General features: G+C 42.6%; 1 protein-coding gene across 1 annotated transcript; it reads left to right on the top strand.

The window, feature by feature from the left end:
• The first annotated feature begins 7,559 nt into the window (after positions 1-7,559).
• LOC131288681 (uncharacterized) lies at positions 7,560-13,380 on the top strand. The gene is made up of 3 exons (XM_058317849.1): positions 7,560-7,707; positions 12,032-12,178; positions 13,061-13,380. The coding sequence occupies exons 1-3, from the start codon at positions 7,560-7,562 to the stop codon at positions 13,378-13,380; spliced, it is 615 nt and encodes a 204-aa protein (XP_058173832.1).

Raw genomic sequence — 13,380 nt, 5'->3', positions numbered from 1 at the left:
GCATGGGGAGGAGAGAAAAGGATGCACCGAATTGTTACAAATGGCGTTCGTTGGAATAGTCACAACTTGATGGCGAATGGTGCTCCGGTTGTTTCGCCACGAAATAATTTAAATATAGCCGATTCCATGCGTTTAATGAATGGGTGGACGTAATATGGTTTCTAAGTAGCAAAACAAAGTTTAAAGCATACGAAAATCACTAACAATAATTGCATACACCAGCAGCGGAATATTTCGTTAGCGGAAAGGGCGAGCGTAAACGAACGAGCAATATTCGCAACTATTTATACACCAAACTGCACATAGCAATAAATAATTAAAAAAGAAGAAAAAAAAGTAAAAAAAACACGTAGAGAACGAGCTAGAGAGAAACCCGTCGGTAGTAATGAAAAAAACCATTTACCCGTGCGTGTGAGCTGTAAGGCGCAGAAATATTAATCATATGTACGAACGTGACAACCAAGAGCTAAAACAAATGATAGCATATTATGGTAAACGAGTTAGAGTTTAAAACAATAATAAAAAAGCAATAAGTGCTGCTTCTGTAGCGGACTGTTGCTGTTGATTTTTTGAATGAATGCGAGTGTGCTCGTTTTTAAAATAATGAAAGAAATTGGAATTTTTTAATTTGCAATCAACGTGCATCTATTAAATATGTTAACCATAGTTGCAAGAAATTGACGATAGTTCGGGCATGATGGCAATGCGGAGTTATAATTAAATATACTATCAAAATATTCAAGAGAACATACTACACTCAAGTGTATTAAAGTAATTTGATTTCAAAGTCCATAAAAAAAATCCTAAAAAGGGCACGTAAAACATCCTACCATAAGGTACGGAGCTCGTTTGAACTACATGCTTTATATTATAGCACACATTAAGTAAAAATCAACGAGCTTTCTCTAGTATCTTGACATGTGGAGCTTTCACAAATTTTCATGTGATTTTCGAACATACACCTAGTTGCTTTCAACGTTGGATACTTCAAATTCGAAAAATGTATCCAAGCGTTCGCTAGCGTCCCAATCTTGAAGAGGGTCCGTTTCTGAAATAGCCACATGTCTGCTACTTCTAAATTATACTAATGTTCGATCAAGATAGCTCCGAACAAAACCCATTTGTTCATCCATTTTTATTTCCTGCTGTTCCTCCGGCTCGCCAGCGGTAATAATGGCTGAAGCTTGTTTCGCTCCTTGCCCTAACGAGAACTACGGCGGGGAGCTTCCGGCATGAGTTCGTCGTTTGACGTCATCGTTCTCGTGGTCGACGTTGCTCGGAAAGTGACTCTAGGTTTGGAGAAGGCGTTTGGTTTCAGCAGCCATTTCTAAGGTTCCGTACGTTCAAGGTGAAGGAACGGACCGGTTTTGGTGAAGTTGTCCAACCGCGCTCGACCACTTCCGGCGGGGTGGCCCACTACCGGATGAGTGCGGAAGCGTGACTGCTGACCGATGAGGTCGTCGCGAGCAATCATATAGCGCTTATGATGTCATTAATGGCGATGATACGCACGTCGGCAAAGGGGAAGGTGATGGGCTTGCGAGGCCCAGAACCGTCTCCTTTGGAAGTCCTTTACGAGCTCGAATTAAAAATCATGCAACGGCAAAAATCAATCGCACTTGGAAGGAGCGCTGTAAACGGAACAGTGACCCCAGAGGTTGATGATTTATAATGTTTTCTTGGCCTGGGATGAGAAATGGGAACATGTGGTTAATGCACCTAAGCCTATGAAAAACATAAATGAATATAATATGAACCGTTTAACTCACCTCAAAGTAGGTATGAAGGTAATGTCTGGCCATCACCACTGGCCGAGCACGATTTGCAAGAATAATTATTGCACGAATGGTACACTCCCGGCTTTTTTTTTGTTGCGTTCCTCCTGGTCTAACCACAACCATCGAGAACTAACACGCCGACAAATGGGTCACTTTCAACGCAAATCACCCTACACCGGAACAAGCGAACGAATCCACCCGGTTATCGCAATACACCTGAAGCCTTGCATCGAATTGGGTCAGCACCATGCTAACCTAAGGGAGGGAGGGTGTTCCCGACCTTCCTGCGTTGGGGGGAGGGAGCGATTGGGATTGTTCTTTGAACAACTTCTAGACTTACGACGTGGAAGCTAATGTTACTCCTGCACACGGTTTGATTTATTCAATTAAAAAAGACAATCACGAACAGTCAGCTCGGTCAGGGAAAAGGTTTTAAAGGTAGGACACGAAGCCGTCCAACGGATGGCGCTGTTTAAGGCTGGTACGTTAAAGAGCAAGGTTGAAACCTGAGAACGTATGCGTCGAGAAAAGGATGCCACCCTCGGTCGCGAATCAATATTGATGGTTTATCCTTGGTTTTGATAGACTATTTGCCCTTAGCTAGAGGATTGAACTGCAGCGTTAGATAAACCATCAACCGGAAGCATTAGTGAAGAATTAACTTGCTTTAAATAAATTATGCTGTATAATGGCTTTTAAAGTTTTAATTTAATAATGCTGTAAAAAACTGTTAGTTAATAGTGCATGCAATCTTTCACTGCAATTGAAATAAAATTTGACATCTCTGTACAAAGAGACAGCTATTGCAATGGTTGGATGCTTAACCACCCTGGTCGGATTTTATTTCAATGCTGTGTAAGATTGCATTCGTCTTCTAGCACCATAACACCAATTTAACGTAAAATAAACCATTTAAAAGACATTTTTCACCACTATTACAATTTACTTTTTTTCTTTGTGTATCTTATGCTGACAATGGGTGGCATTGTTGCTCTTGTCCCCTGGCGTAATTATCGACCACCAGGCGCCTCCATCAGGCGCTTGCATTAAGTTTCACAGCCTCATCGGATGGCTCGATGGAAACTTTGCACAAGAAATCACACTTATATTTACACACACACACATACAAACATACACCATTTCGCGGTTATCACCATCCGTGCTGTCGCTGAAAGAAACTATTTTAATTTGAATGTGGCGTGACCTTCTTTTCCACACTTTTTACTAGCGCCTTGTACCGTGTCTGCCAAGTTCGTGTGACCGGTCCACCAATCACGGCCGGTGGAGGCAATTAAAGTCACGCGGGGGAAGGAGGGTACGGCCGTGTTGCAGATACGTGCGTTATCTGGCGAAGTTTTGGGGGTTCCTTCCCCCTCACGGCGCACCTTTACCGATTTGCTGTAACTTTCAAACGGAGGGGACATTCCACCATTAGGGTTTTTGGCAAACTGTTGGCACACCACATTGTGATGTATAGTGTAATTAGATAAAATGGAACCAAAAGGAAAAAATGTATAAAAATGAGTAAACACCGAACAAAAGTCTTAGTGGAGCAGCACAGTCATATTTGTGATTTTTGTTTTGTGGCCAAATGGTGCAGTAGATGTCGAAACGCGAATGAAACAATCTTTTTATTACTCCTAGTTCCATAATTTTTCCTGTCTTGCGCTCCGTCAGTAGAGGTCAAAAACTAATGATAGTTCGGGGTATCCCGGTTGATAATCGATTCCACTTTTGCCCAAACATTTTCCACATACTTTCTAAGGCTGCAATGCCTCGCGTTTTATTATATTTTCTGTGTTCCTTCCCCTGGATACAGAAAAACACGTTCCCTTCCTGACATTCCGACAGTCGTAGATAGGTCACAATTTGGCGGTGGCATCAATTCAAGCCCGTTGAGGTTCCTGCTTCGTTCCAACTCAAAGGGTCGGATCCTCTCTGGAAAAAGCCACCCAAAGTAGGAGTAAGGGGGCGGGTGGAGGTATTGTTTTGTCGATTTTTGATATTTATTTTCTACCCGCCGATTTCGCTATCCAGGCGGTTTCGATTTGGGTTTGTTTCGGTGCATCGCGAGTCAAACGGAACGAACACGTGCCAATGTTGAGCGTTTATGTAAATGCTTCCGCTTGACGGGTTTATTGGCGTGGTGAATGGTTTTATTCATCGATTATTGCAGCAGACTGGTTCGGTTGGTGGGGCTGCGAGTATGAATGCTATTTTTTATTTCTCTTGGCCTTGGGACCCACTGTGGTGATCTATCGTCACAGTATGACGCGCTCGGCCTGAGATACAAAAGGGCTACTTTGTGTTTATTGCATCTGGAATGTGAGGCAGGGGGCGAAAAAAGATGATCGATTCGCCCATATTAATGCTCTGTCAATCAAAGACGATCGGTTCACCCCTGTGTACGCTCAGTTAATCAACTTCACGTCGGGAAAAGTGTTTGAAAAATATGGCGAGATGACTTCTGATGCTTAGGTTCATTTTATCCAATCAGGACTAGTTTTTAACAAAGAGTTGCTTCTCTATCGCTAGATGCTCTGCTTGAATTGTATGTGTAAAATTGTACAACAATAATATTCAACCAAAATTCTGAATTCATGAAAACTGGTTCACTAAAAATTCATTTGATAATGCGACATTTTCGTTAACTATTATTTATCATGACCTTTCTGGCGTATTTTGTATGATTCAATGGATAAATATGATAATACTGCTAATTAAGGAAATATTTGTCAACCTTGCCACCTACTCTTTTTTTCAAAGACTTGATTAAGCTCTGGGGAACTTGGTTAACCTCCGTAGGTGTAGAGATAAAAGAATATAACTTTTATCTGAGCAAAAATAAATAGTAAGAATAACTATCTATCATAGAGAGAATAAAACTTCAAACAACAATGCTGCATATTCGGGATCAATAAATTATGTGCAGTAAGGAACGGTTTAAGAGAGAATCTAAAAACTAATGTGAGAAGTATGTCCAAGATATTTAAAATCCTAATAATACTCCGAAAATAAAAAATAGAGCTCATCAATCATCTCAGACTTCTTTTTAACATTCTTTTCGAGCTATTCATAAGAAAGTAGTAAACATAATTGAAATGAGCTTCGTCGTTTCACCGGAAGAGTGGAGAATGGAGTAGGAGGAAATACGTTTTGCTGAACAACAATTTCCTTCCATCGACAAGCGAAATGGTCTCATAAAACCGCTTGTTCTGCTACAGCTATTAGCCACCCTAAATCCATACACTAAAACGATCGTAAACGTCCGACCAGAAAAGAAAAGAAGCTGAAAACCATCAGGTTCGAACCAAAATAGTCCATGGCTTGCGCCCGGAACGTTTGGCATAAATCCTCGCCACAGACAGGCAAGGATGGCTGGGAAGGCTCATCCCAGTTCGCCTACCATTCAACTGGTACTGACCAAAGATTAACCTTTCTAGTGAACGCATATCGGGCGCAGGTCGGAATGTCAGATAGCACCAACTAGTCAACCCGACCCGACGAGAGGCCGAACGATAATGCCACCGGGTAGACCAATGGCTAAAGCTAAATTCGCATGTTGAGCTCCAATAAGATATGCTCGTTCTTTACACCGTACACCACCACCACCATTACCACCATCCGTGGCATAGCCTTTGCGTTGCTTTCCGGCACCGATTCTACAGACACACAAGCGGCGAGTTGACTCTCCATCGGGCCTGGGTAATAAAAATGGATGGAAAACGGCAGCAAGAAAAAAAACCCCACACCCGTCCCGGCTCGGAGTGCTTTCGTGAGCAACTACTTATCTTTTTCGCTCGTGCTTCCGCCCGGTCCCGAAGCCACTGTCGCGGCTAGCCGCCATTATCGCCGCGTCAAAGGCATGACCGCAGCTCATTTCTTTGTTCTATATTTGGGGAGCTGCTCCGTGACGCTTCCGGTCACGCGCGGGCGGGAGGAAGCGTCCGCGCTTAAGGGGGTAGTTGCAAATGTCACCCCAAAATCTGTGTGCCGGTTCAGGTCCGGTTGGATCCGTCAAGCGTGAATACGGTGATTGATCGTGGACTGCCACCTTCTTTGGGTTCACTTCTTTGGGTTTCCATCTTTGGGTTTCCTTCTTTGGTCTGCGCAGGGGTTCTTTTGTATTTTCCCTCCCGTTCTGTACTCCCTTCTGATTTGCAAATTTGAAACATTTCCGCCGCGCTGCTCCATCGTTAACATTTCGTTAGTGCGAATGGCAAAAAAAACAAAAGCGACTCGCGAAGCCAGGGAACAAAAACAAAAATAAAATAAACGGCGAAACAAAATCCGGTCCTCCCCGTTCCACTTCCAGGAAGTGGAAAGTCCATAAAACTCAAAGTTTTATTGAGCGTGCGCTTGTATGTGTGCGGCTTCCGGCGCATTTCTCGTACGCTGTGTGCGATACCGACCACTATCGGGCGCTCCGTTCGTCCACATGGAGTAGTTCTTCCACCTGTGACGATACGGACGAAGAAGTTGCCATGGACCCATTCTCACGTACTCCCGGACACGCACGCCAGGGAGGCACCCTTGGGCGGGCTGAGCGCTGACCGAAAGGGCGAACTTTCTCGAGGTGCGCAAAAGTTGTCATTAAACCGATGGGCCGAAGGAAAACTTGCAAGAAAAAGGTGTGTTCTCACGTGCTTGAGACATTCTTCGGCGCACGATGATTCAGCGCAAGCCAGAAGCAGTGCGCGAAGAAGAAATATATGAGGTGTTTCTAATTATGCTGGCCGCACGCTGGGCACCTGGTTGCAAGGTTGTATTTGTTTACTATAAATACCCCCGGTGTCGGAGCAACTTGTGTTTGCGCGCCGGGAGCCCAGAGCTACTCGGCTGCCGACCATTAGTGGATCGTCCCCGTGGGGTGTATCTTCCTTTTTGGCGAAGACGGCAACTATTAGAAAGGACGGACCCTGTTCCTAATGTGCCATAACGTGAGACCTCACTCACACACACGCACACGAACACATGGATAGAACAAAGGGGTCTCCCCTTGGGTGGAAATGTCGGATTGGTGCAAGTTGTGGCCAAAACACGCGAACTTACCCCAAGTGTCGCTCTCTCACTCTCTGCGGGTGGCCCTTCTAGCACACCGGGCAAGACAGCAACTACTACTTGCTTCTTGGTCTTAGTAGTCTCCAAGCTCTCGACGACGACGGCCTCAGACCCGCAGGTTGCTAAAGCCGTTCGGCGTGGAAATTCGCTCACTTCGTCACGGCACCCGCAACGGTTCGGTCGCATGGTAGAGATTTGCGCCCTAAGGAAGGATTTGTGTTAACCGCTCGCTGAAGGTCTTCCGTGTCGAAGGGGTCCCGCTTGTCGATTAGTGCGGTGAAAAGTAGACCGTGCCGTGGAGGGTACGATACAGTTCGAGTGGTTAATAACCGACATCTTTCGCCACCTCGCTCGGTACCCGTCAGTGTGATTGGCAAGAAAGTGTGCGGAAGTGTTAAGCAATTCTAACAGCGACTCATTAGTTACCAACTAGTAGCTAAATCTTATCCTGTTCTTTTGGTGTGAGTGTGTGTGTGCGTGCGTGTATGGTGTCTGTGTCCAGCTCCTAGTAAGGGGAAGTTATAACTTTTCTTGTCGGCGGCTAAAAGAAAGCTGCTCATCGAAATCTGTGCGGTGTTTCGTTGTTAAAAGTTGGTGGTAGCGTAAAAATAGACCCAGCACCAATAGAAGTGTTTCCTGAAGCACCAGCTGTGGTTCGCCCTTCCCTAGGGGTGGTGTGTTAGTGGGCAGAAACCACGTGAAAAGTACCAACCAGCCACCATGGGGCCACTTAAGCAAATGACACATTGCGGAAGCATAAGTGCACTGTTCGCGGTGTTGATAGCGTTGTTCGGCGTCAGCTCGTCGGCACTGACCACATTCGGCAAGTCCAACACGAATCAACAGGCAGCTCCAACGCCACCACCTGGTAAGTTCGAGCAGTGTGACACCTAGTGTTGGTACTACCCAACGACAAGTTCTCCACTCACCAACCAATTGTAATTTATCAATTCTTGGATAACCAAAATGGTTTCGTAATATTTATTCGGAACATGTTGGTTTTTAAAAATAGATAGAATTACAGAACTCATTTTGGAATTGGAATCTAAATCTTCAAAACCATTTCGAGTGACAAGAAAGACTTCTATCTGTATTTCGCAGCAATTCGGAGAATTGCGGCATTGAACTTAACCAAAGTGGACTATTTCATTCATTCATATTCGAGAGGATTATCACTTAAAACAATTTGTCAGGCTTAAATATGGTGAATATGGGAGTAGATATGCTATGGACTAAATTAGTTACTTGAAAATGTGCTACCTCTTGTCTAAACACATTCTCATCTGTTGGAAACGTTTCGGTCCAACGAAGCTGGCCGAACAAAACCGTCGCGACGGCGATGTTTTTAGAAAATATAAAAAGGATCGAAGGATGCGCCTTCGACCTCTTCGTCATACGTGAATTAGGAAAGCCAGACGATTTTTTGACTGTTGCAGTTTACAATAAAGTTTCGCATAGGCAAGAAAAGCTGGTTGCCTTCTTTTTTATCATCGTTCCACTTAGAGCCCCGTTAAAGACAATCTGTCTTTAACATCATCCTTTCCGTACATTTTTTCTATGTTTGGCTTCTCGACATTCGGCAAAACTCCCATTGTAAAATGCACCTGATGCATACACTTGAATATATCCCCTACACCATGGCACAACTTTTTTTGATTTTCATCGTTTACCGTGCCTGACGAGTTTAATTTTCCTTCTTGAAGAAAACTTTGGTTGTTTGAACCAAACTTCATTATTTTACGTCTGACAAAAAACTAAAGAACCAAAAATAACTCGAATAGATACTTTAAAAAAGAGAAAAAACAAACAAAAAGTTGAATAAATATTCCGAACAGCTTGTTTTATTAAAGTTAATTTAGTAAACTAATTTTGTTCCAGTTGCCTATGTTATATTTCAATATAAAACAACGTCAGGAGGTGTAGTGCAAAAGTTTTGAGACAATTCTCAATATTTTGGGTTGGTAATTTTTCGGTCCGCCATTTTTCAAACATTATAGGTGAATCTATTTGCAATGTTTCTGCTTAACTAAGATGCAAAACTTTCATAGAAATAGACGCAAATTATCCTAACTTGTCTTAGCAATTTTTGCTGGGTTATGTTTTAATTAATCAATCGGTTTCAAGTATGTGCTATCCACGGGAAAACCCCTTTAAGAAAAATAAATTTTGATGTTACACTTGATGAAAACTGCCCATTATATCAAAACAATTTTCAATTGTTTACAGAAGAGAGAAAGTTTAAAACAACAAATTAAGTTTATGCTAAAGGATCAACATAAATGACGCTTTTCAGCTTTTCTATCAGCCGTAACAAGTTAATTATTTAATGAAGATACCAACTGTGTTTTCCTCTTATAATCTGATCGAATAATTAGACCAAATCGGAATACAAGTACTTCCTGTATCGTTACCGATGGCAGCTGACAACATTTATACTATTTGTCGTCTGCACAAACGAACGTCTGATGGGAGTTAACCGCCGTCGAACCTAGTTTTCGAATGTTTTTCTTTCTACGAGCGTCCAATACATTCAACATGTGTTTTATCGGGTGGTAGCAATGGGAGAGAGGACTATCGGAATGGAATTGGAATTTTTCCGTTTCCCGTTAATGAAGCATGAACGTTCCTTCCGTCTGTGGTACACGCAGAACAGAACGGCCCGGCAAGGAAGTCTTTCAGTCAGCACCGTATCGGAGCCAACAAAGCCTAGTCCGCAAGTATAAGGCACGCAAAAAAGGAAACTGACCCCAAACGATACTCCTTTATGTAAATCTCGATCCTCATGACCCCCCGCTTTCAAATTTAATGGTTTTCCTTTTGCCCCGAAAACGGCCAGAGGTTTTGCTCGTACGCAAATGAAACGATGCCTGTGAGGGTTACTGTGCGTGCGTGAAGCACCATTTCATGATACAAAGTGGACAAGGGTGGACGAAGAAGTAGAGTAGGAATTTGGCTGACCACATTCTTAGCCACACTGAAACTATTTTAATGAATGCGACAGGCGACCGTAGGGTTTGTCTGTAAAAGTACACTATCATTTTGCTTACGGGCCCGCCGAGGAAAATATAAAACTAGTCGATGACCATGATTAGATAGAGTTAGAACTAAGTTAGAACTAGAGCACGAAAGGTATACACGGATTTTGCATAAGCTGGGTGAATGGGTAAGTGCAAAATATGTTGATCATTTGTTTTGTCTGAGAAAATTGATCGTCTATTGTTCTGCATAATTGTGGTGGCCGGTAATTGGCCACAAAAGAGTTTGGAAAAGTGTCGAGGTGCAAAGACGGCGAATAATATAAATACCGAATAATTGAATATAAATTAACGACCAGTTTAGTACCGGATGGTTTTACCTCACCGAGAACCACACCGTATTAACTGCTTCCATGAGAAGAAAAAACCCAATCGACCTCATACCTTCGGCGAAAATCAACAGATTGGCGCTAGCAAATGAGAGAAAAAGTGAAACAGAATATTATTATGTTTAAGGTGAAAATTTATGGCCGCTCTAAATGTTGACTATCGGGTTCAATCAGGCAACTACGGTGAAACTTTGTCGAAACACAAGCCGTGACATCGGCGTGGCATAACGCCACAAGGTGTTCGAATTAATTGCTCGTTTATCGAAATCTTGATCGGCAGCAAATGGCGTCATGCTAATTGCAACTATCGAAATGTTTGATCAGCCATGGGAAGTATGTAGTTGTTCACGACGGTACTAAAGATTCGATCGCTTATTTAACAGCCGTTTAGAGGAAACGGTTAGCAAACTAGTGAAGCTGGATTACGGTTAATTACGATTTGGAATCTAAATATCTTTGCAATAGTTTGCAAAAATTGATGAGCCCACTTGCTTTATCTATAAATGCAATATTCGTTGGTTCAACAACAATACGTTTAGTTTAAAATATGTAAAACAGTTAAAACATGATTAGCAATATTTTAAGCTACTTCTCCAGGATACTGCATGGAGTTAGTTAAAAGATAGTAAAATTAAAAAATATGGAGAAGGGGATATAGCATAATAAAATGACGAGATACTTGAGAATGTAAGAGAAAAAAACAATTCTGTTTGGCTCATATTGAAGAAATTTAAACATGTTTGATCCTTTTTGAGTACAATACAATTGATTAAATTTTAAACTCAAATTTATTAATTATGAAAAGAGGAAATATGTTTAAATGGTTTTTGTGTTGTCAACAACATGATCGTTACATTCATAAAAATTTAAATTTATCATATAAATTCGATCACTACACATACGCGCTCCCATGTTATTTTACTTTACGTAAACAACAAGTGGCCTTGGAAGTAAAATGCAGTTCATAAAAATAACCTGCGGCGTATATGCTTTTCATAGTAATTTTCGACTGAAGCGTGTTGACCCTCTAATGCCCACGAGGCAATCTTCATTCAGCTTGTTGCACATAATGAGGGATAATTTGGGCTCCTATCAAAATCATACCGTTGGGATACCGATGGAATATGGCCGTGTTCAGCTACGGAGGATCACACACTACGCTAGTCGTACCGTTATCGACGGTTGTCATCAACAGAGTTAAATCATTATAAAGGCTAGTCTCTATGGACCATTTTTCAAATCCCCGTTTCGACAGCACAACAAAGCGAGTACTTCAAACTGCTCAAAGAAGCTCAAAGGGCAACGAAAATGAAATGCTTGCACGAAAAAGTGAAAATGAAAAAGAAAAAGGGGTTCACCGGGGCAGAGAGTTTAATTCAACGAAAGCAGGCAGCATGTTTTTCAGTTTTCTTGGATCACTCCTACCGTCGAGCGCGATGTTCGTTTAGATTTTGTCAGGAGCGTAATTGTGCCTAGGCACGTGAAGTGCACTCGTTCAGTACTATTTGGGAAGCAAATGGACGCCAAGTGTACTTGACTTTAACCCTTCTTTTGCTGCTCCGTTCACTCCCAGATCGGTTTAGGTTGTCGTGTCCTTGCGTTTGGAATTATAGTCTGAAGCATTTTGATTTATCATCACGTGTGCATCGCTTTTCTTGTAACTAACGTTGTTAAAGATTTTAAAATCTACAGTTTATGCGATTGTGAGTGTATATTTTCGATAATAACCACTTGCTCGTGGTTTCCGTTTGGGACTTTTCCAATTATTGTAGCAGAAACATTGCCTTCATAGCCTCTCTATCTGATCATTTCCACTCTCTATCCACAGTGGTGGCGAAAAGCTGCTCCAATCATGGGGACTGTAGTACGATACAGAACACGAGCTGCGTAATCGATCCGACCGATGATCGCATGCGGTGCCTGTGCGGTGATTTCAAGGCACCGGTCAACGGATTGTGTACGGCCAAATTCAAGGGTAAGTATGTCCGGCTCCCCGGAAGTCCAGTAGCATTTAATGCGCTTGTTTGTACGATGTAATATGCACAGATTTGGAGAAGCGCACAAAAACTAGAATTCTAACTGAAGGAGCACGCTTTCAAGTCTTCACCCACCAACAAAAGGGAAAACATGCAACAGATCGTGCAGGAAGAAAGGACTTGAGCAGTCGAGAGATGTGTATGTGTGTGTTAGTTTGGAAAATAAATGAAGTTTTCTCCGGCCCAGTGGGAGTACCATGCTACTGGAGGAGTAGCGTTTGAACTATAAATTAGTCGAAAGCTTCCGTTTTCCTCTAGGTAAGCGTGGTTTGGCAGACATGTACCTGATGTTCTGGCCACCGTAAGGCTTGATTTTAAAGATAACTTGGTGTAGAGTGCCGACAAGGTAATCATATTAAGCATGCAGTTGCGTGCTATGTGCGGTTTTCGATATTCTTCGCAGAAGAAACATAGAGACCAGTGTTTCTTATGCGAACCGCGTTGAAATTGACCAAGAAGTAGTAGGTTTTGACATTTTACTTATGATGTACACTCGAATGTCACAAAAGCCATGTGCAATTTGTTCTACTTGTATGTAAAACGTTAGCACCTGGTCGGCAAGAAAGCACGTGATTGAATAGTTCCTGTTAGTATTCTGACCTTAGTTTTTTCCATGACCCACTCAAATGATAGCATCGGTAATAAAGTGGTTATTATCGGATAAACCTTTGCACACAAGATGCTTTTTCAAGCTGCCCACGTGATGCTATTTTCTTTGCTTTAATATCTCTTTATTCCCGGGTCGGTTTGTTTGATTGTTTTTTAAATTGAGAGAGTAGATAACTTGCTTATACAACTCTGCTTGAACCGTTCTTACGCAGGGCTACGCCACCTGTGTGCGGAATCACTCCAGTGCGACTACGGTATGATGTGCGCCATCGAGAACGGCACCAAACCGACGACGACACTCGTGACGAGCAAAACCTTCCTCACCAGTAGCATGCTGAACAGTAACGGAAACGGTACCTATAAAGTGTGCCTGTGCGACGAAGAGGCGGACTTTTTCGAGAACAAACACGAGCGCCACTGCAGCGGAACGGTTATGCTCGTGACGTCGGGCATGTTGGTTCCGCTGGTTCTGCTGCTGTTGGGTACATCCATCGCCAACCAACCGGTCAACCACTGGAATTCGGTCATTTAA

The sequence above is a fragment of the Anopheles ziemanni genome, chromosome 3 (genome assembly GCF_943734765.1).
Source record: "Anopheles ziemanni chromosome 3, idAnoZiCoDA_A2_x.2, whole genome shotgun sequence".
NCBI classification, from domain to species: domain Eukaryota; kingdom Metazoa; phylum Arthropoda; class Insecta; order Diptera; family Culicidae; genus Anopheles; species Anopheles ziemanni.
Note: the sequence above shows the minus strand (reverse complement) of the source record. Positions and strands in the feature narration are given on the sequence as shown.

Excerpts from the sequence above, each read along its gene's own strand:
- LOC131288681 (XM_058317849.1), top strand. The coding sequence starts at position 7,560 with ATGGGGCCACTTAAGCAAATGACACATTGCGGAAGCATAAGTGCACTG. Across the intron at positions 7,708-12,031 it reads AGCTCCAACGCCACCACCTG|TGGTGGCGAAAAGCTGCTCC; the intron begins GTAAGTTCGAGC and ends CTCTATCCACAG. Across the intron at positions 12,179-13,060 it reads GTGTACGGCCAAATTCAAGG|GGCTACGCCACCTGTGTGCG; the intron begins GTAAGTATGTCC and ends GTTCTTACGCAG.